This window comes from Solea senegalensis, unplaced genomic scaffold, assembly GCF_019176455.1.
Source record: "Solea senegalensis isolate Sse05_10M unplaced genomic scaffold, IFAPA_SoseM_1 scf7180000013172, whole genome shotgun sequence".
Taxonomy (NCBI): domain Eukaryota; kingdom Metazoa; phylum Chordata; class Actinopteri; order Pleuronectiformes; family Soleidae; genus Solea; species Solea senegalensis.
In genome coordinates this window covers 72,499-96,310 of record NW_025320772.1, presented here as the reverse complement: position 1 = coordinate 96,310, position 23,812 = coordinate 72,499, and the positions used below count along the sequence as shown (strand labels likewise).

At 38.1% G+C, this 23,812-nt stretch overlaps 1 protein-coding gene across 1 annotated transcript; it reads right to left on the bottom strand.

Annotated features, from left to right (window-relative positions):
- Positions 1-220: 220 nt before the first annotated feature.
- slc17a9b (solute carrier family 17 member 9b) lies at positions 221-17,931 on the bottom strand. Its single transcript, XM_044015269.1, has 13 exons — positions 17,472-17,931; positions 15,314-15,511; positions 14,527-14,666; positions 9,867-9,966; positions 9,591-9,721; positions 9,234-9,330; positions 9,043-9,139; positions 7,865-7,952; positions 7,743-7,777; positions 7,547-7,662; positions 6,964-7,019; positions 6,833-6,862; positions 221-2,459 (listed from the first exon to the last, which is right to left on the bottom strand). The coding sequence occupies exons 1-13, from the start codon at positions 17,603-17,605 to the stop codon at positions 2,281-2,283; spliced, it is 1,401 nt and encodes a 466-aa protein (XP_043871204.1). The 5' UTR covers positions 17,606-17,931; the 3' UTR covers positions 221-2,280.
- Positions 17,932-23,812: the final 5,881 nt, after the last annotated feature.

Sequence of the window (23,812 nt, the reverse complement as noted above, 5' to 3'; positions counted from 1 at the left end):
CAGTTTCTCAGAGGAAAACCTTTTTATAATATTCATAAATATTATAATTAAAGTAACGTGTACTTGTTTACATTTTCAGTAGCTTTGCATCCTTGTCATTCAACTAAATCACATCCATACAGAGTGCATCACTGACACTGTGCTGCCTCCCTGTGGATCTTTAGAGGAACTACATGCAGAGAACAGCTGACTGAGGCCACTCATTGATGCTGGAAAAATATATTTTTAATCAAAGTTCAAATCTACTTTTAAAAAAAAGAAAAATACATCATATCAAGTATTGGTGTACTGCATCATTATCTTCACCATAAATATACTATATATATATATATATATATATATATGTATATGTATATATATCTCCCACAGTGACATGATGTTGTCATTTACCAGGAAAATGCAAAGCAATCTCAACAGAGAACAAGAGGGCGACGACCAGCTGGGACTCCTCAGGAATGTCGCTGAGACGCTGAGACACTGAGACGATGAGACACTGAGACGCTGAGACGCTAAGACACTGAGACGATGAGACACTGAGACGCTGAGACACTGAGACACTGAGACCGTCTTTGTTTCAATGAAGCAAAAAAACAACTATTAAATGCATAGATTGTGACAAAAAGAGACATTGTGATACGACATAGATACATCTAATCTCATGTGATGTGAAGTGTGAGATTAAAGGTGGGCGTGTCCCTGTGGTGACAGGCAGGTTAAACTCACACACACACACACACAACCACCCTGACTCTGCATTCAAATCGTCCTCCTTCTACAAACCTTCCTACAACAGGACAGCAGTGGGTGCTGGGTACAGGGTTACCCCTGACCTTTGACCTGCAGGATTCAAACAGTCTGAGCTAAGCCCATTTACCTGCCGTGGGCCCAGAACACAGTCTGAGACGATGTAAGGCACCTGGACCTGGATCCTAGACTCTTCCTTTAAAGACTGACCTTTTCAGTCTTTAACTGAATGAGGAGAGAAGTGTGTGACACACACACACACACACACAAAGCAAGGACACCAAACAGCAGGAGGAAATCTTGATAACTTTGATTTTCTTACAAGTTTCCAAATATATTTATTTTTCTCTAACCTAAGTGAATATATATATGTTTTTCTTTAAAAAACTGAGCCATATAAATATATGTAAACATCAGTGAGGTATTTCCACTCCATGCGGCGACATAGAAAGAAAATAAAAATGTGTTTGTAACCTTTGTTCGTCTCATTCATAACAAACTCTTCAGTAAATTAGTACATGAGTCAAAGCCTTGTTCCCTTTCTTTGACCTTCTCTGAACTGTAACAGAAAATGAGCATGTAACCATGGCAATGGGGACAGTGGAAGGTAAATCGAGTGCTTATCCAGTAATTAGCATCTGGGTAATAAGGTGTCACTCAGACAGTTCTCTGAGTGTGATGTTCTAAATAACATCACCTCCCCCCTTCACTCCCCCCTTCACTCCCTCCATCACTATCGTCACTTCTTCAACTCAATGAAGAAACACAGCCACTGCTTCTCAGGTTAAAGTCGCACACACCAGCCTGGACATGGAGGTAGAGTCGTACACCGGTCGCCACCTAAAAAAAGGGTCACACACGCTAACGGCCTTTAGCTTTGATTACTGTGGCATTGTTTCGATGAGCTTCTGCAATGAAGTCACAAGACTTATTTCCGTCCAGTGTTGCAGTCATTTTTCACCAAGATCTCGTATTGATGACGGGAGAGTCGGACCACGGCGCAAAGTCTTCTCCAGTACATCCCACAGAGTCTCAATGTGGTTAAGATCTGGACTCTGTGCTGAAAATGACGTCTCATGCTCCCTGAACCGCCCGATGAATCCTGCCATTGTCATCTTGGAATATGCCCGTGTCATCAGGGAAGAGAAAATCCATTCAATCATTTGTGTATTCAGGTCGTCAGCTGACCTCTGAACCTAGACTTGACCAACTGCAGCAACCCCTGACCTGACGTATATATGTATATGTATGTATGTATGTACATATACATATATACGTGTGTATATCATACATATATATACACACATACTGTATGTAGGATGCTGCAGGCTGTGCTGTGTGCTTTTCAGTAACTCTTGCAGTACGTCTTCAGAAACACAGTCAATCTGTATTTTTCAGGTTTCATCTTTTTGCCAAACTTTGGCTCATTCTCCTGTGTGTGTGTGTGTGTGTGTGTGTGTGTGTGTGTGCCTGGGCTGCTGGTTCACCGTCTTCTTTGGGAATATTGTACCGGTCCCTGTTGTTGGTGCTGGTGAATTATATGTGGATGTTGTGGTGGCGAACCTTGCTGCAATCTAGGTCGACCCGGCGAGCTTCAGCGAAAGCCAGGAAGGTGCAGAGGCCCAGCAGGTTGACCACGGTGATGAGGGCGAACACCGATGCCCATGAACCTGTCGTCTCGATCAGATACCCAGAGAAATACACCATGAGAACCCCTGTGGAAAACACACACATGCCATTACAGTGACGGTTTGTGTTCTCTGTGCAGAGAAGCAGGCCCAGCTCAGCTCTGTTTGTTTGTGAACAGGAACAATGTAACATCATCTGTTATGTGTACAGCAGCAGAGCAGGGGGCGGTGGGAAGAAGAAATACTGATTTATTTTTAAGCAGTAGAATTCACTTCTGAACATTTTGTCGGTAATTCTTTGTGTTTTCAGTCATACTCCAGTCCATCACTTTACTCGCACAATGTTGCTGTAGCCTCCATCTGACTTGACAAAAAACAAATCACTGGCATAAGAAAAACATTTTTTTGGAAGGTTTTTTTCTCCTTTCAAAAAGAACTACTTTTTAAAACCCTTTTGGGTTTGTGCAAAGGGAAAAATGTGTTTGTTTCCTTCAGGAAAACCTTGTATTATCATTATTATTATTATTACTATAATCAAAAGAACATTTTTTAGAGAGGGATAGTGGTGCTACAGCAACCCCTAATGGCCAAAATCAGCATTGCAAAAACAAACACAAAAAAAAGCAAAAGAAAATGTTTTCATTTGCACAACCCCCTGAGAGGCATGTGGATTTATCTTTTTTAAAGACCAATGGAAGCCTATTGTTCTACAAATTTCTTTTGTATCCCAAAAATGTATTTGAGTTATTATTTATTTAATTTGCCTTTAAGGGCTTTAATTGAATTGTTAATGAGTGACACACAGTGTTATACGGAGCTGATAACCTTAATCAGCATCACATGAACTCATTTGAATGCAAGAGACATGTGTTTATATTTAAAATGTACACACTACAGTTTTTTTAAGGATTATTACATAAAACTGTCAGCTTTGACATACACCATCTTGAGTATATGTTCATTTCTTCACCCTGCTGTTAGACAGCCCTTTCCCAACAGCGTGTTACTTTGTAAACCACTCATTCCCCACAATATACACACACACACAAGTTATTGCTCTACTTTGGCCTCCAGTAAATTCAAATATCAGATTCAGAAATACTTAATCAATGACTAGAGGAAAGTTGTGACAGTAACTCCAACCAAGAATAGACAAATTCACAACGTATGAAAAATGAAGTATACTAAGAGTTTAAAAGAGAAGAATTATACAGTAACAAACAATAATATAAAATACAAGGCTTAAAGCAGAGGCATTTATTTTCTGCAATTATTACAAAATAACTCTATTGAAAATATCAAATATCTTTACTATATAATGAATACTCACTACTGTGGTCACACTGATGCGGTGCGGATTTTCCAGCAGTGAGTTTACAAAGAGTAACGATGAGATAAGAAACAGGGAGGGGGATCATGTTGATGCTGTGTCTGGCTTTATCAACAGGGAAGGGTGCTAGCAAGCTAATGCTAACTACTTAACCTAAACTGAGACGCTTGTAGAAGAAAAATAGCACAAACATCATTGTTGGCATTGTCATTTACATTTTTACATTTAAGCCTTTAGCAGAGACTTTTATTCAAAGCGACTTACAAAAGAGGAAGAAGCTACGCAGAAAAAAGAAATCCACGAGACAGGACCAGTGGACTGACAGAGGGTCAGGGTGCAGACGTTGACCCATGAGCTTCTTAAAGACAGACAGAGGGCGGTAGATCATTCCACCAGCGTGGAACGACACATGAGAAGAGTCTGGATTGTCTTGTGTTGACATGAGCCTTTAGTAGAGCATTTAACTAGCCTAATTACCCTCATGGAGGGGAGGGTGACAGGGATGCATGCAGCCCATGAGGCGTATCATGCCTTAAAGGCTAGAATGTCTAAAATGAAGTGAATTAAAAGAACTGAATTGGGTTTAACCAATAAATATGATTAAAGCCCACATAGACCAGAAGCTCCAATTAACGCTGCGTTTGTGTGTGTATCTGCGTCATTACCTCGTTTATGAAACCCTAAAGTTTCAGAACAAACAGTTCAGCCACTGCTGAGAAAATAGTGTTGTATTGTTTTCCTGGGCTCTGCGAAGCGGATCGGCACTTCCTTAATTTGATGTCGTCATCAAAAATCCTCACCACTCCTCTCACCACTGTAGCGCCTCCTGGTGCGGGCACTAGTCCAGGCACATCCGGTTGCATACATTCAACCGCAGAAGAAGAAGAACTACTCTCGTTGTAGCTGCTGAGATGCAGAGCATCCACCGTGCATGAGAGGGAGCTGTGTATCTGAGAGCTGGCCTATCTATTACGTCACTTCCAGGTACCTGGTCAATCACAGGACAGTGGGAAAGCTCTCGTTGGCTGGCCAATCACAACACAGTCCACGTTCTGGGGGTGTGGTTTTGGTCTGAAACAGTGCGGCTGACGAGAGCGTCAGTGAGGAGATATTTTGATCGGCTCGTTTGCAGCGATTAGGAGGTTTTTAATCATGAAAACAAGTTAATATATGTAAGTAGACCTCCATAAAGATAAAGATAAAGGCAGCACCAACAGCTCTTGTGTACTGACAGGTGTTAGCAGTAAGTGGTTTACAAGATGAAAAACACTATTCCTGTTGAAAAGGCTGTCTGACAGAAAGGTAAAGCAGTGACTATATTCTGTAGTAAGTGTAGTAAGTGTAGTGAGTGTAGTAAGTGTAGTGAGTGTAGTAAGTGTAGTAAGTGTACTGAGTGTAGTAAGTGTAGTGAGTGTAGTAAGTGTAGTAAGTGTACTGAGTGTAGTAAGTGTCGTAAGTGTAGTAAGTATAGTCAGTATAGTAAGTGTAGTAAGTGTAGTGAGTGTAGTGAGTGTAGTAAGTGTAGTAAGTAAAGTCAGTATAGTAAGTGTAGTAAGTACAGTCAGTATAGTAAGTGTTGTAAGTATAGTCAGTATAGTAAGTGTAGTAAGTGTAGTAAGTGCAGTAAGTATAGTAAGTGTAGTAAGTATAGTCAGTATAGTAAGTGTAGTAAGTACAGTCAGTATAGTAAGTGTAGTAAGTATAGTCAGTATAGTAAGTGTAGTAAGTGTAGTGAGTGTAGTAAGTGCAGTAAGTATAGTCAGTATAGTAAGTGTAGTCAGTATAGTAAGTGTAGTAAGTACAGTCAGTATAGTAAGTGTAGTAAGTGTAGTAAGTATAGTCAGTATAGTAAGTGTAGTAAGTAAGTAGGTGTAGTAAGTGTAGTAAGTATAGTCAGTATAGTCAGTATAGTAAGTGTAGTAAGTAAGTAGGTGTAGTAAGTGTAGTAAGTATAGTCAGTATAGTAAGTGTAGTAAGTGTAGTGAGTGTAGTAAGTGTAGTAAGTATAGTCAGTATAGTAAGTGTAGTAAGTACAGTCAGTATAGTAAGTGTTGTAAGTATAGTCAGTATAGTAAGTATAGTGAGTGTAGTGAGTATAGTGAGTGTAGTAAGAGTGTAGTGAGTATAGTGAGTGTAGTAAGTGTAGTGAACATAGTAAGTGTAATGAGTGTAGTGAGTGTAGTGAGTGTAGTAAGAGTAGTGAGTACAGTGAGTGTAAAGTGTAGTGAGTAGTGAGTGTAGTAAGTGAGTGTAGTGAGTGTAGGTGTGGTGAGTAGTGTAGTGTAGTATGAGTGTAAAGGTGTGTAAGTATAGTGAGTGTAGTAAGTGTAGTGAGTGTAGTAAGAGTAGTGAGTATAGTGAGGTGTAGTGTGTGAGTATAGTAAGTGTGGTAGGTACAGTGAGGTGTAGTAAGAGCAGTGGTATAGTGAGTGTAGTAAGGTAGTGAGTATAGTGAGTCTAGTAAGTGAGTATTGTGTGGTGTGAGTGGTAGTGAGTAGTGAGGTGTAGTAGGTAGTGGTGTAGAGTGGTGAGTGTATAGTAAGTGTGGTGAGGTGTAGTAGGTAGTGGGTACAGTGAGGTGTAGTGAGGTGTAGTGGTATTGAGGTATAGTAGTGTAGGTGTAGTAGTGTAGTGAGGTATAGTGGTGTAGTAGATTGAGTAGTATGGTAAGTAGTAGTAAGTGTAGTGAGTGTAGTAAGAGTAGTGAGTATAGTAAGTGTAGTAAGTGTAGTGAGTGTAGTGAGTATAGTGAGTGTAGTAAGAGTAGTGAGTATAGTGAGTGTAGTCCACATACCACTAACCGCTTCCTGGCAGAGGAAGTCACGTGTATCTACAGAGTATCTCCAGTGTAAATGGTAATATTCACTCCACTTCATCACAAAGGCAGCACACAGTAGATTCACTTCACTCTTCCCTGGTAACCTCTAACTGCCGTCTCTCTGCTCCCTCCATTATTCATCTGACACAAACTCAATCATGCTCTCTTGATGAAAAATGCATCACACATGAGCCGCGGTGACTGACGGTTGAATTTAGACATGCCGATGAATAATTTCAACAGATAAAAAACAAACAAAGTATAATTTAGCAGCTGCCGGTATGATTCATCATCATCATCATCATGTCTCACCTGAGAAAGCGCCACAAGTATTCATGACACCTGTGTGAGAAATGTCAAATTTAGTATGCCATTAAAATTGCACATGTTGTTTTTATCAATTAAAGTTTGATAGAAAACAGAAAGTTTTTTTTTAAACTTACCAAATAATGCTCCAGCGCAGGACGGAGCCAGATCCTGAACATTTACAGAAACCCCGCTGTAACAGACACGTCAGTGCACCAGTTATAAAGTTAGTCCTGGACTGACTCAAAACAAAATGAATAATCATACTTCAAAAATGTAGAATATCATCAATCAACAATGTCACTGTCGCCCTGGAAGAACCTGGACAAACGTGCAAACTCAAAATCATAAAGAGAACAAAAAACAACAAACTGAAAGGTTATGTACTGTAACATAAATATTACACCTCACTCATAGCTATATTCCAAACCTGTCTTTGTATGCAATTATACATTTTGGCAAAAAGGAAAAGCCCTATAATCTGGGTTACAGACTAAATCTGGCAACACCATGTATGTTGTTTACAAAGTACAGTCTTTCTGAACTTTACTTGACCAGATTAGAGAATAACAGAATCATTTTCCTTCAATGGTTGACAACAAGATGACACAACATAAATAAATATATGATTAAGAGGCAGTGGGTCAAGCCGCTGAGCAGCCTTTCAAGTGCAGGACATGAAAAAAACAAAAAAAAACGTGTGACAAAGTGTGACAGTACCTGTGACTGAAGGTGGTGAAGCCCATGGTGGCAGACACAAACGCTACAGCCCACGGGAATGTGGTGTTGCCACATAGAAGCAGGGTAAACACGCTGGACACGCCCATGGAGAAGAACTAACAGGAAGAAGATGAACACACATAAACACACCATTCACTGAATACAACAGGAACAAAGTCATGAGTGGACATTGTACCTGCATCAGCTTCCTCACTGACGCTGTGTCGAAGCCTGAGGACACAGAGACGTAAACAATACAATTACACATGTGCGTCATTATTCATGATCGATATTTAAATGTGATATCAGAGGCTCTACCTCGAATGATGAGCTGGTCAGACAGACAGCCACTGAACAGGGATGACGGGATGGCCACTAACCAAGGAACCACGTTGAAGATCCAACCCTGTGGGAAAAGTAGAGTTTCTGGGACTGTTAGCTGCTGATGTGTAGCGACACATTTATTTGGAATTTAGAGGGAAGCAGCAGAGCTGGGATGTCGTGACATTTCTAATCCCTCAAGACTAATTACTAAAACAACTGCTAAAAGATGCAAAAACCTTTTTCAATCTATAGCTGAAATTTGAATTGCTAACATTAACTTGTTCCCCTAAACGACAACTGACCAAAAGTAGCTCAGAAAAACACACTTTTTTTGTTATCTTAAATTTCAGTAGTGATTTCACAACTGTTGTAAAACATTAGCAGTGACAGGAAATAGTCACACTTTCACAAAACAGAGCTGCTTCAGTTGAGACCGTTAGCATTTTGATGTTAGCGGTTACGTCAGAGTACGGCCCCGCCTCTTCTGTGAGAGAGGAGTGACATGTTGTACTCCCTGTACTGTATCACCTCACAGAGCCGTGTTAAATAAAGGAGTGGTCCCTCTTTATGTTCAGACCTGGTTTTGATCCTCAGTGAACGTCAACACTGGCGTTGAACCTCTTGTTCAGCAAATACGTAGCAAAGTGCAGCAACTGCTTTGACCGCTTGACACTTTTATAGGCGTCTCTTTTACTATTGTGCTCAATGGGCCCGTGAGTATTTTTAGTTCACGGAAGTGGCCACCATGACAACATTGTCTTCAAGGCGGAGGGGGCGGAGCTCTATCCAGTTCTTATAATACATGGTAAACCTTTATATCATTATAAAGCCATATTTGAGACACGTCTAATGTATTTATTCCATAATGCTTTACTCCACAGTTGTAATTGTTTCCACATATTTTCAGCCACTATTTTGTAACATATACAGGAGAGTGTTTGAAGAGAATTCACCTCAGACACAATTCTGTCGATTAGTATGAGAACATACATATATATATATATATATATACATATATGTATATATATATGTATATATATATATATATATATATACATATACATATATACATATATACATATATATATATGTATATATATATATATATATATATATATATATATATATATATATATATACACATATATAAATAGATATAGCAACATGTTTACCTTGGCTTCAGGGAAAGAGTCTTTGAAGAATGTTGGCAGCCACGACAACAGAGTGAAGAAGGTGCACGCTGTGCAGAGGTGTGTCACAATCACAGCACTGTCAGGAAGGAGCAGTCAAAACAAATATCACCTGTCATGAGGGACACATTTGTATGATACATGTCAACAGTGCATGCACATCGTTATCTCACCACACTGCAGGCTGTTTGAAGAGCCGCAACCAGTGTCTCTTGGTGAGTCTGGACTGGGGTCCACCACTTCCCAGGGACTCCAGGGTGATGATTGGCCCTGCACAAATAGACGAGGTCATGACACTGACTCCAAGTACAACACAGGAGTGACAGTGTTTGTACTGATGTAAGGTTTACGGTGGCACTGTAATGCAGGCTGTAATCTCATAAACACAGACGTAAGTAAGAACCCGGAAGAGGACACACGTCAGGTTTCAGTGGCAGCTGCAGCACGTCACTATAAATTCATTCAAACTTGATTTGTCAGAAAAAGTGACAGACGTAGTAGTAGTAGTTAGAGTTAAAGCGTGCCCTTGCCTTCTCCTTTGAGTAGACATTTCCACATGCAGTAAGCCCACAGGACTGAGAGGAGCCCAGACACATAGAAAACACTCTGCCAGCCATACAGGTCTAACATGAGGGAACCAGCTCCTCCAATCACCAGAGTTCTGCAACAACAACAAGAAACAGGTCATTACAAGACATGAAGACACAGGCCAACACCTTCAACATATCCAAGTGCAACATGTGGATGCCGGCATGTGATGGTGAGGTTAAAACCGGTTTGAATATATTCTACAATAGTTGACTCACCCCAGATAGGAGCCACTTCCCACTGTGCTCATGAGGAAGCCTCGTTCACTCTCGACCACCTTTTGAGAGCACAGGCTGGCGAGAGATGGATAATGAACTCCTGAGATCAAGAGAGAGCAAGAACACAAAATGATTTCAAGTCATGTGGGACGTTTAAAATCCTCTTCACACCCAAACTCTAACCAATGAATGAAGAGTGTCAGTGAGCTGTGGAACAACCTTGTAGCAACCGATAGTGTAATAACGGCCAATAACGTAATCATTTAAATGTAATAAAACCAATAACATAATAAATTGCCAATAATGTAATAAAGTTGTTGAGCCAATAACGTAATAACTTACGTTACGTTATTGGCCTTGCATTATAAAAATCCTTTGATAATGTAATAACTGAGGTATCACTTTATTTTATTTTCAATTTCTGGAGAGAAAGTGTCACACTAAGATCCGACTCCTCAGATCAGCACAACGCTGCGGAAAACAACGATTTCCCTGGAATATTACTAATCTCACACAGTCATGTTGTCACATAAATTAAAGGTCAGGTTGGTACTTGTGCGTCGCGGTCTGATGATATGAATCACTGAAAACACGTCATTTCACCACAGACACTGAGGTCAGGTTTAGAGGTGAACATTCATGTGCATCATGTTCACTGTGCTGCACGCGCTGCACGGATTATCGTGGATTTATGGAGTCAAGTCGCAGATATTGGCCACAGATTATGTCAGTTGAGTGTAGAGTTTGCAAATGAGCTTTTGTTCAATTCTAATTTTTTAGTTTATTCAAAGTAAATAACTTTTAAAAAACAGTGTAACAGTGGTTAGAGTCTTTCTTTGTCATGGTTTAATCACCGGAACGACCACAGCCCTGAGCCTGGATTCAAGCAGCAGCAGTACAGACACCCGCACGCCACGCCTTGCCTCGCATCGCCACGGCACGGCATGGCACGGTTTAAGTAGTGTTTCCACTACCATAGTAACCTGGTACCAGGTACTTGTTTTAGTAGCTACTCAGGCGAGGTTCCAAAAGTGTGCTGAGTAGGTAACTATGTGATGATTGGTCAGACTGCCGTCACAAGAAGGGACGTCCCACACACAAATCAAGCTGAACTGTAGATCATTTAAAACTACTTCATAATCCTAAAAACGTGGGTTAATCTCCAACAACTACAGAAGTCTGGTGTAAAGTCACTAGTCGCTCGTGTGTGTGTGTGTGTGTGTGAGTGTGTGTCTGTGCGTGGCATATAAAACAAAGTCACAGCAGTTTCACTCAGCCGTGTAGTGATGACTCCGCCCATGTTAAGTAGGTAATTGTAGTGGAGATGCAGCCTAACCGTGCCGCGTCGAGGCGAGCAGAGCCGGTGGATACATCATTAGTTTACTGACACCATGGTCACCTGGGTGAAGGTGGTCATTCCAAACTGCTACATTTGGAAAATAAGATCCTGATCGTTGATCGATAGTTTTGAGAGGAATAAATCATAATACAGTATATATGGTTTGATTATTCAAGCACATTGTTACACACACCGCTCCTGAATTAAAGGTAAAGGTAGTGATATAAATGTGATTGTGGTTTTTGGACTGAAGCAAAAGTGTTGTTTAGGTACAGATAATAATAACAATAATAACAATAATAATAATAATGATAATAATATAAATATTAATAATAATGATACTAATAATAATAATAATATTAGTAATAATAATAGTAATAATAATAACGATGATGATAATAATAATAATGATAATAACAAAGATAATGATAATAACAAAGATAATGATAATAACAAAAATAATGATAATAATAATATTAGTAATAATAATAATATTAATAATAATATTAGTAACAACGATAATAATAATGATAATGATAATAATAATAAAATTAGTAATAATAATAAAAATATTAGTAGCAATGATAATAATAATATTAGTAATAATGATATTAATAATAATAATAATAATAATAATGATGACAGTTATAATAATGTTAATAATGATGATAATAATAATAATGTTAATAATGATGATAATATTATTATTAGTAATAATAATGTTAATATTATTATTAATAATAATCATAACAATTATGTTAATAATGATGATAATAATAATAATAATGATAATAATAATAATAACAATAATGATAATAATGTCCCTCCAGTCAAACACACTTCTGCCACATCTGCCCTGGACTGAACAAGTCATGATGTGCTACAGGAGTAGAAGCTGAAAGACATGATGTAACAGTGTAACAGTGGTTAGAGTCTTTCTTTGTCATGGTTTAATCACCGGAACGACCACAGCCCTGAGCCTGGATTCAAGCAGCAGCAGTACAGACACCCGCACGCCACGCCTTGCCTCGCATCGCCACGGCACGGCATGGCACGGTTTAAGTAGTGTTTCCACTACCATAGTAACCTGGTACCAGGTACTTGTTTTAGTAGCTACTCAGGCGAGGTTCCAAAAGTGTGCTGAGTAGGTAACTATGTGATGATTGGTCAGACTGCCGTCACAAGAAGGGACGTCCCACACACAAATCAAGCTGAACTGTAGATCATTTAAAACTACTTCATAATCCTAAAAACGTGGGTTAATCTCCAACAACTACAGAAGTCTGGTGTAAAGTCACTAGTCGCTCGTGTGTGTGTGTGTGTGTGTGAGTGTGTGTCTGTGCGTGGCATATAAAACAAAGTCACAGCAGTTTCACTCAGCCGTGTAGTGATGACTCCGCCCATGTTAAGTAGGTAATTGTAGTGGAGATGCAGCCTAACCGTGCCGCGTCGAGGCGAGCAGAGCCGGTGGATACATCATTAGTTTACTGACACCATGGTCACCTGGGTGAAGGTGGTCATTCCAAACTGCTACATTTGGAAAATAAGATCCTGATCGTTGATCGATAGTTTTGAGAGGAATAAATCATAATACAGTATATATGGTTTGATTATTCAAGCACATTGTTACACACACCGCTCCTGAATTAAAGGTAAAGGTAGTGATATAAATGTGATTGTGGTTTTTGGACTGAAGCAAAAGTGTTGTTTAGGTACAGATAATAATAACAATAATAACAATAATAATAATAATGATAATAATATAAATATTAATAATAATGATACTAATAATAATAATAATATTAGTAATAATAATAGTAATAATAATAACGATGATGATAATAATAATAATGATAATAACAAAGATAATGATAATAACAAAGATAATGATAATAACAAAAATAATGATAATAATAATATTAGTAATAATAATAATATTAATAATAATATTAGTAACAACGATAATAATAATGATAATGATAATAATAATAAAATTAGTAATAATAATAAAAATATTAGTAGCAATGATAATAATAATATTAGTAATAATGATATTAATAATAATAATAATAATAATAATGATGACAGTTATAATAATGTTAATAATGATGATAATAATAATAATGTTAATAATGATGATAATATTATTATTAGTAATAATAATGTTAATATTATTATTAATAATAATCATAACAATTATGTTAATAATGATGATAATAATAATAATAATGATAATAATAATAATAACAATAATGATAATAATGTCCCTCCAGTCAAACACACTTCTGCCACATCTGCCCTGGACTGAACAAGTCATGATGTGCTACAGGAGTAGAAGCTGAAAGACATTTTTTGTTGGATTCCAAATCTTTAAAGAGCTTTCAATGACAGTTATGAGCAGATACTTTGGAGGAAGGTTCTGAGACAGGCAGTGAATATACAGGTGCATCTCAATACAATAGAATATGGTGGAAAAGTTCATTCAACTCAAATAGTGAAAGTTGCGTATTATAGAAATTCAATAAACACAAACTGATCGGGGATACAAGCAGGGTTCAAGCCAGTCCTGCAGCCGGGATTCAGAAAGAGCGACTATGAAGCCATCTTTCTGATCCTGGAATATAACGTGAAGTGACGCGCTGCTGTGCAGAGAATCTCTGGGGTTCTGTCCAGAGGAAAATGAAAAACAGATGAGCTGAAGGCCAGTGGGCGTCCGTAATCACCTCAGCAGTGGCAAGCACTGATCACCTGCGCGCCACGCCCAACTGAGGCAGTATTGAGTACGTATAAATGAACGTACTTTCCAGAACGCCAACGTAAATTGCTCTTGTGGTGTATTCTAACGTTTAGAGACACTGAATTTTGGGTTTGTTCTTGTTACAATGAAAAGAAGCAAAGACGCAAACTACTTCAGTGTATTGAATAATACAGGCTTTCATTAGTGAAATCAATGAACTTTTCCATGATAATGTCATTTATTGAGATGCACCGTACCATCAGAGGTAATTCAGGGTTACATTTCAGGCCTGAGGACACTTCAACATGCGGACTGGAGGAGACCGGGACTTAGACCATCCCGGTCTACTTCCTCAGACCGGGACGTTCTATCATGTGCTCATGATGCAACATAAAATCTTGCTCATTTCAAGTGGACGATCATTTCCTTTGTTCATTTCATAGGTGACAAATGTAACTTCTGAAAGTCCTGGAGGTGCAGACTTAGCAGACTCAGCTGGAATAAACCTTGAAAATAGTGCAATCAATATTTCTGAGGTCTTCTGTTTCCTCAGTGTCATTCATCCATCCCAGCATGCACCTCACCTTGCAAAAGGCCCATGAGAAATCGGGCGAGTGTCATGGAAAGGATGGGCTGTGAGCAGAAGTGAGCCAGGACGGGTGTGAAGGCCGTCATGGAGCCCCAGGCAGCAGCAGACAACAGGAGCACCTTTTCACCTCCTACCCTGTGAACACACCACACAGCCCAGATTAACCCTGGATTAACTCTGGATTAACTCTGGATTAACTCTGGACTGCGATCGCATTAAGACCTGAAACAATTAGTCAATGAAACGATTATTAATCGATTACTAAATGAATAGACAACTATTTAGATTATCGATGAATCGGTTTGAAGCTTTTTCATGATTAAAACAAGATTTCTGATTGTTTCAGTGTATTTTCTTCATTTATTCATTAAAGGTGAACCATTTTGCTTTGTGGACAAAACAAGACATTTGAGAACACCGATCAAATTTTTTTAAGGTTTTCTGATATTTTATCGACCAAACGATTAATCGATTAACGGAAATAATCGTTAGTCGCAGCTCTACTAGCAATTGTACAGAGAAACAATCAGACCAATGATCAGGATGTACTGCCTCCATCAGTACATTCAACTCTCATTTTGAGAAGGAAGTGTTTGGAAAGTGTTTTTTAATGAGAAATGAATAAGTGGAGGTAGAAACAGCTGTTTGTGACTAACATTGATAGTTGGGTCTAAAACAGGTGCAGATGAAAACCGGTGTCACTGTCAATATTCCAAGCCCACGTCTCTGTGGATACTGCGCCAAAGAGAACCCATTATCACAACATGATGAACATGACCCACCTGTCACTGACGTAGCCTCCCAGCACTTGGGTGAAGCAGTAGCCCCAGAAGAAGCTGCCCAGCACCATGCCAGACTCCCTCTTGGTCCAGCCGAACTGCACGGCCATGCTGACGGCACAGATGGGCATCGCCACTCGGGCGCAGTAGAGGAGACACGTCCCGAGCAGCAGGACCACCGTCCACACCCTCGCCACCGGCCTGCACAGGGGACAAATGGAGATCATAAGAGATACAGCAGAGCTCGTAACATGAGAGCTAGTGACAGGGATGCAGGGTTGACAGCGTGTTGAGCAACCATGAGGAGCAGGGATGCACGATATTTATCAGACTGAGAAAATATCGGCCGATTTGGGAGAAAATGACGTCATTTTTTATCGATCCGGTAAATTAATGAAATTGGGAGATTGTTTTGACGCGCTGGTTAAGTCATCCATCGCGCCTTACTAGCCTGACCCATCACTGCCCGATTAACAATGAACACGTCTCCACCATCGTTGAGGAAAGAAGAATAAAAGTTTTAACACAGCCACTCACCAATCGCAAACCTGAAAAGTCGCCATCGTCGCGGTGAAGCCGCACTGAGCGAATACGAAGCTGCCGCGCTAACAGTTAGCGGTGCTAAGGCTAAAACAACAACAACAACAACAACAACAACAACAACAATAATAATACTACATTTAATTTAAGGGCGCTTTTCAAAGCACTCAAGGTCACCTTACAGTACATGATTAAAAAAACTGAAAAATACAATAAAAACAATTAAAATACAGACAATAAAATTACAAATATCAAAGCTAAAATATTAAGAACTAGAGAAGGTGGGGGGGTGGGGTCAATATTGCCACACACATGCATGTCCCACTGATCCCTCAGCAAATAGAAAAGACAATGTCGAGTAGAAAGTGGAAATCATTTTTTCTTATTTTCTTATTTTGAAGCATTAATAATTCTGTAAACCTTTGGTTGATGATTCACTTTATTTTTGAGGATGCACTTTGTTTTATTTATTTGATTCATTTTTTGTAATTGAGGTTGACATGTCAATGCATTTCATTTTATGTTTAATAGATATTTACTGTTATTGTTCTTTACAGCACAAATAAACATTTAAAGAGCTGTTATAGATAGACCATCACTGCATCGTGCACAGACTGAAATTAAACTCATTTCATTTGAATATCCCCTGATACTGTGATGATAGCTGTGGGGTAAATAAGGGCACTTTATTCAGTTCCAGAGTGAGGGAGTTTTGAGGGACGTTAGATTGTACGTACGTCTTTCAATTAGTTTAAAGTGGAACCTCGGCTCTTTCTGCTAGGTCTGTACCCAGAGGGTCATAGAATAAAGATTCATGGATCTTTATTCAAGGACAGACAGGAGGTATTTCAAAGTGCGCTTGTTTTATCAATTACATGGAGGATAATGAGTGTTCACGCCTGATGGACGGGCCTGGAACAATATCGATGCTCCCTCTGCACAACGTGTTTCTTCTGCTCCTGTTTTCTGGACTATATGTTGAGTAAGTGTGTATAGAATGGCAAACTTGCCCTGACGGTGTTTGTTTTCACATTTAACTGTAACTTTGTACACATTTCTCTGTGGCTGTGTGTTCTGGTATGTTTATTTTTTCCTTTTTCATAAAATTAAAATTCAATGAAGAGAGTGTTTAAAAAGAAAAGAAAAGACAAGACTGAAACATTTGCATATCAATGAAAGGTAAATACAAACAACTGAAGGGTCATGTGACTCTGGCTAACACTTCCCCATTTCGCAATAAATTCTGTGGTGACCTGAATGTTGTAGTGTGCTACTCTTAGTATTATGTGAGAACACAAGATTAGCAATCATCATTGTGACGTCACGTGAAAGCAATATGAGATTAAAATGACATCACATGACCTTTGTGACAGTATTTAGTATTAAAAAATATATTGAATATATAAACAGCACGTGGACAACAAGGAACCACAAAGGGATCAAAATTCAAATAACACATCGTTCATAAGAGCAACGATAGTTCAGACACATTTGAACAGAAGTTACAGAGGACGCAGGAGTTTAAATGATGTTTCAGTTCCCATTGAAGGACGACAATGACGACGACAGCCAATCAGCGGTGTTCGACGTGTCTCACGAGGCTTTGAAACTAAAGTCCTACCTGGACCAGTTGGTGTTGTGCTCGGACCACTTCTTGTGACATCCTGGAGCCCCGCTCTTATCAGGCGGACTGGTTTCCTTGTGACAGACCAGATCTGGATCATAGTTCTTGCCATATTTTTGAATTACTGCCATTCAATGCGATGTTCGCAGCAGCAGCAGCAGCAGAAGCAGCAGCAGAAGCAGCAGCAGCCTCTCTCCTTCGTCTGTTTCACTTTAACTTTCTTGTGTCCTCAGTCACACCGCGATGTTTTCTCTGCGGGTTTCAGCAGTTGACTCCATGAGCTGACAGACAGACTCCAGGACGGACAGACAGAAGGACAGACTGACGGAGAGACAGACTCCAGGACGCAGCCTGTTTTTCCTGATGCTGGAGGAGGAGTAACGATCCACGTGTCACTTTTTCTCTCCTCCCAAATACATCCGCGCACTTCTCCATGTGACCGCTAGGGGGTCACGAGGACGCGATGACTGACATCACAGACACCACGACGCCTGACGTACAGTCATGACGGTGCAGTAAAAACCACGTGACCCATCTCTACTCGCTCCGTGATAAGCCCCGCCCCTGCATGCCTGACTGTTCCTGGCTGTTTGAGTGACGACACAATCATGACGTCATATTCTGCGTTGACTACAACTTTTAGTGACACGCGTGCAGAGGCGGTTCAACGGAGTCTGGAGGCCACAGGCAGAAGGGCTCCCGTGGGCACCAAGATGTCAGTAGATCCACATGTTGATGGATCAGCACATGAGTAAACAATGACACACACATACTTCTAATCAAACAGTAATCATCAAAAAACACAATCAAAGGAAAAACTGTTTAAACACATTAATACACTCAGGAGTGTTGCATATTTCTTGATGTTCATTGCTTTAGTTCAATTTGTTCCCAAAATGTAAACGTTACAAAATACATTTAATACATGTTATGAAGAGCTTTTTACATTCAAACACACACACACACACACACACTTGTTTTATTTCTCATGTCATGGATTAAGAAAAGCACTTCTTTTTTTCATCAGCTACTCGATATATTCTTCTGTTTTAAGAACAAATCAATATTCCTTTCTTTGGAAGAAAGATGTTATGTCTATGAAAACTCAGCCTTTTCAGCCTCCTCTGCTGACAACTTAATATAATATAATTGTAATTATATATAATAACAATAACAATGATAATAATAATAATAATAACAATGATGATAACAATAATAATAACTATAATAAAAACAACAATAATAATAATTATAATAACAATGTAACAATAATAATAATTATAATAACAATGTAACAATAATAATAATGATGATGTGATAATAATAATAATAATGATGGTGATAATAATAACAATAATAATGATGATAACAATAATAATAATGATGATGGCGATAATAATAATAATAATAATGATTATTATAATAATAATAATAATAATGATGATGATAACAATAATAATAATAATAACAACAATAATAATAATAATAATAATAATAATAATGATGGTGATAATAATAGTAATAATAATGATGGCGATAATAATAATAATAATAATAATGATGATAACAATAATAATAATGATGATGGCGATAATAATAATAATAATAATGATTATAATAATAATAATAACAATAATAATAATAATGATGGTGATAATAATGATGATAATAATAATAATAATAATAATGATGATGATAACAACAATAATAATAATAATAATGATGATAATAATAATAATAATAATAATGATGGTGATAATAATAATAATAATAATAATTATTATAATAATAATAATAATAATGATGACGATAACAACAATAATAATAATAATAATGATGATAATAATAATAATAATAATAATAATGATGATAACAACAATAAAAATAATAATAATAATAATAATGATGGTGATAACAATAATAATAATAATAATGATGGCGATAATAATAATAATGATAACAATAATAATAATAATGATCTGAAGAATAACAGTAGGTTCCTCGCACTCTGTGCCACAGGAGCCGTTGGCCCAGGCACAAAGACTTTACACCACACAGGAGGCTTTGGAAAGGATCATGAAGTGTGAGGACTCTGAAGTAGAAACAGAGCAGCTGAAGACTGATGTGAAGATGATGAAGACACACACACACACACACACTCTGGTCTCTTATGTCCTCTGAGGAGGCAACAATGTGCTACTCCAGAAACAAGGGTTGAAGAAGAGATGCCCATCATAATCAACTATTACAACACATGCAAAGGAGGCGTGGCTAACCTTGATCAGGTAGATGCCATTACATCAGTGACACACTTATCATTCTTGTCTAAAATATATTAAGGGCTTTTTTTGTTGCAAATTTGCATTTTTGGTATAAAATATATAATATTTGTATCATGAGAAAGAATACATGGATAAGTTTTTTATAGTGTTGTTGTTTTTTGTTAGGTTGTCGGCACCAATATGGCCTTTAAAGATTTTAAAATTTCAAAAATATTATGCATATTTGATATGCATAATTTTTAAAACATTGACTCATTTTTACAGCAGTTTGTGCCACTAGTAAGTTTTTTAAGGGTTAAGAAGATGTTTAGCAGCTTTTGAAGAGTCTAGTGTTGATTTTTACAACAACAACAGAACACGAGCAATCCACGCAGTTCTGGAGGAGCGGTCGAGGAGGAGGAGGAGCTGCTGTTCAGAGGAGGTGAGACATGTTAGTTGCGTAACTAGTAGGTCTCACCACTCAATATAAAAACAATAAAACCCTTCGTTCTCAGCAGTGGCTGAAGTGTTTGTTCATAAACGAGGAAATGACGCAGACACACACCCATAATTGCAGTTTCCGGTCTACTGCCTCTTTAATGGTTTAAAATATTTGGCAACGTTTTATATCTTCTACAATTTCACTTGTTGTAAATGCTTTTCTGGATATTGAAACATGAACAAATACTTTATCTGATTAAAACACAAGCTCTTGAAAAAAGAAATAAACCTGATATAGCTAAGTAGGCTTTTTTTTTTAAATCTCTTTTTTTTACGTCTTTTTTTGTTTTTTAGTCTATTTAATAATGGATAATTGATATGAAGTGCTTTGACATTCTCATACAATTCATGAGGAATGTGATCAATTATGATAAACTGTACTTTGGCACATCTTCAAAAAAATGTAGGTTTTATTTAAAGCAGTATGAGAATGATTATTAATCACACAATACAACAATACATTTAGTTTTTGAATGAATCAATCAATTAATGCATTTTGTTTGTTCCTGAAATAAAAATGAAAGAGTTCATCATACATTCCTCAAAATCAATAACTGAAAAGGGAATAGACTGAAGCTGTAATTGAATAAGCCAGAGTATAACCACATTTTAAAAGTTAAATGCAAAAACAAAACAAAAACAGTAAATGATAACACTTCAATCACATTCTCTTAATATTTAATCTAATAATATTTTTACATTAATGCTCTTACAGATACATTCTATAGTTTGACTCCCAACACGTAAACGTATCTAAATTTGGTCTCACTTAAAAAAATTTCAAATATAAACAAGCCTCCATAATTATATTTTAAATTTACTTTGAATACAGGTAGAAAAGCTTATGTTCACAACTAATACTGCATACTATTTCCAACAGTCTCAGATATACAATATCTTGAAATTAAGAATTTAATTTCTGACAATTGTATTGATTTATTCTGTGTAACTGAAACTTGGTTACATGAAGACGATTACGTCAGTCTAAATGAATCAACTCCACCCACTCATGCTAATACCCATATTCCTAGAAACTCAGGCCGAGGAGGAGGAGTAGCAGCCATTTTTAATACTAGATTATTAATCAATCCCAAGCCCAAACCAGGATATTCATCGTTCGAAAGCCTTATTCTTAATCTATCTCATCCTAGTTGTAAATCACAGAAACCAATTATGATAGTCACAGTTTATCGTCCACCTGCACTGTCTGTACTGTCTGATAATAATATGAATACATTCAAAGAGACAGTGCAACCTTTATTTAACTCGGTGCCATATGTCAGTACATCTGAAGGTACCTTTTGTGATTTTACTCCCGCCCTCATAGATAACCTTGTTGATAGTACAGCAGCCTCACTGCGTACTACATTAGATTGTGTTGCCCCTCTGAAAAAGAAAGTGGTGAATCAGATGAGACAAGCACCATGGTTTAACTCCAATACTCGTGCTCTTAAACAGACGTTACGTAGATTAGAAAGAAAATGGCGTTCCAGTAACCTAGAGGAACTTCATATAGCCTGGAAAGATGGTTTTGTAGCTTACAAAAAAGCCCTACACAAAGCTAGAGTTGCCTATTATTCTTCTCTAATTGAAGAAAATAAGAATAATCATAGATTTCTTTTCAGCACTGTAGCCAGGCTGACACAGAGCCACAGCTCCACTGAACCATCTATTCCTTTAACACTGAGCAGTGATGACTTTATCAACGTCTTTGTGAATAAAATAACATCAATTAGAGAAAAAATGGATCATCTCCTCCCTCATATTGGGACTGACTCATCTTCTAGTACAAGAGCTTTAGAAGCACCAGGTGCACAGTTAGACAGTTTCTCCCCTATAGATCTCCCTGAGTTAACATCATTAGTTTCATCATCTAAGCCATCAACCTGTCAGTTAGATCCTATCCCCACCAAACTGTTTAAAGATGTGTTTCCTTTAATTAACAACTCTATATTAACTCAAATTAATCTATCCTTATTAACTGGATATGTGCCCCAAAGGTTTAAACGTTAGGGCAGCCTGTGGCCAAGTGGAAAGGGAACTTGACTTGTAACCAGAAGGTCGCCGGGCGCCACTCAGTGTGGCAGCCCACTGCTCCTAATTCTAGGATGGGTCAAAAATGCAGAGGAATACTTTCCCTAAGGGGATTAATAAAAACTAACTTTAAATAGCAGTTATTAAACCCCTTCTCAAAAAAGCGACCCTTGACCCAGATATTTTAGCTAATTACCGACCTATATCTAATCTTCCCTTTGTTTCTAAAATCTTAGAAAAGGCAGTTGCTAATCAATGATGTGAATATTTGCGCATTAATGGCCTGTTTTAAGATTTTCAGTCAGGTTTTAGATTAAACCATAGCACAGAAACAGCACTAGTTAAAGTTAGTAACTCAGATAATGGTCTAGTTTCTTTACTTGTCCTGTTAGATCTTAGTGCTGCATTTGACACCATTGATCATGATATTCAACTGCAGAGATTGGAGCAGACTCTTGGTATCACAGGTGCTGCCCTCTGCTGGTTTAAATCATACATATCTGATAGATTCCAGTTTGTTGAGATGAGATGAGATTCAACCTTATTGTCATTACTCAGGTACAAGTTTCGGGAAACAAAATGAGGTTTGCATTTCACCACAAGTGCAACAAGCAGAAAGTGCAAGAATGTGAATATATATACAGTATGTACAGAAGTAGATTTGTTCTATGGATAAGTATAAATTTAAAGAACAAATATGAATATAAATGAGCGCTATAAAAACAATTATATTGTGCAGATTATTATATACAGATAAGGTGCAGTGAATATGCTATATTAAGAGACATATGGATAAATGCTAATTTACAGAATATTTTACAGATCATGGACATATTTTACAGGTGGATAGCTTATTGATGTGGTATGAACATTCGACATAATAAATAAACAAACAAGAGAATACATTCTTCGGTGGGCAGAATTAAAAAGGGGGGGGTGGGTAACTGGTGTAAGGTGTTGTGCAGGGGGGTCAGTGGGGGGCGAGTGGGAGGAGTCTTTGAGGATGCTGTGAGTGAGACAGCGTTTCCTCTGAATGTCCTCAGTGGCAGGAAGTGGAGTCCTTGTGATGCGCTGTGCGGTTTTGACCACCCTCTGTAGTGCCTTATAGTCTGTGACAGAGCAGTTTCCGTACCAGACTGTAACACAGTTCGTCAGGATGCTTTCAATCACACAGTGGTAGAAGTTCCTCAGAATGTCTGAGGACAGGTGGTGACGCTTCAGGATCCTCAGGAAAAAGAGGTTTCTTGACCAGACTAAAGGTGTTGGTGGACCAGGAGAGGTCCTCTGTGATGTGGGTCCCCAGGAACTTAAAGCTGGGAACACGTTCAACAGCCATCCCGTTGATGTGAATGGGGTTGTTTGTGTTTCTTCTTTCTCTCCTGAAGTCCACGATGAGCTCCTTTGTTTTGCTGGTGTTAAGGAGCAGGTTGTTGTCAGCGCACCAAGCAGCCAGGTGTTACACTTCCTCCCTGTAGGCTGTCTCATCGCTGTTACTGATGAGGCCAATCACCGCTGTATCATCCCCAAACTTGACGATGTTGT

Coding starts and splice junctions, on each gene's coding strand:
- slc17a9b (XM_044015269.1), bottom strand. CDS start 17,605: ATGGCAGTAATTCAAAAATATGGCAAGAACTATGATCCAGATCTGGTC. Junction 9,331..9,590: donor ATGTCTACTCAAAGGAGAAG/GCAAGGGCACGC, acceptor CTATTTGTGCAG/GGCCAATCATCACCCTGGAG. Junction 7,778..7,864: donor TGACCAGCTCATCATTCGAG/GTAGAGCCTCTG, acceptor CTGTGTCCTCAG/GCTTCGACACAGCGTCAGTG.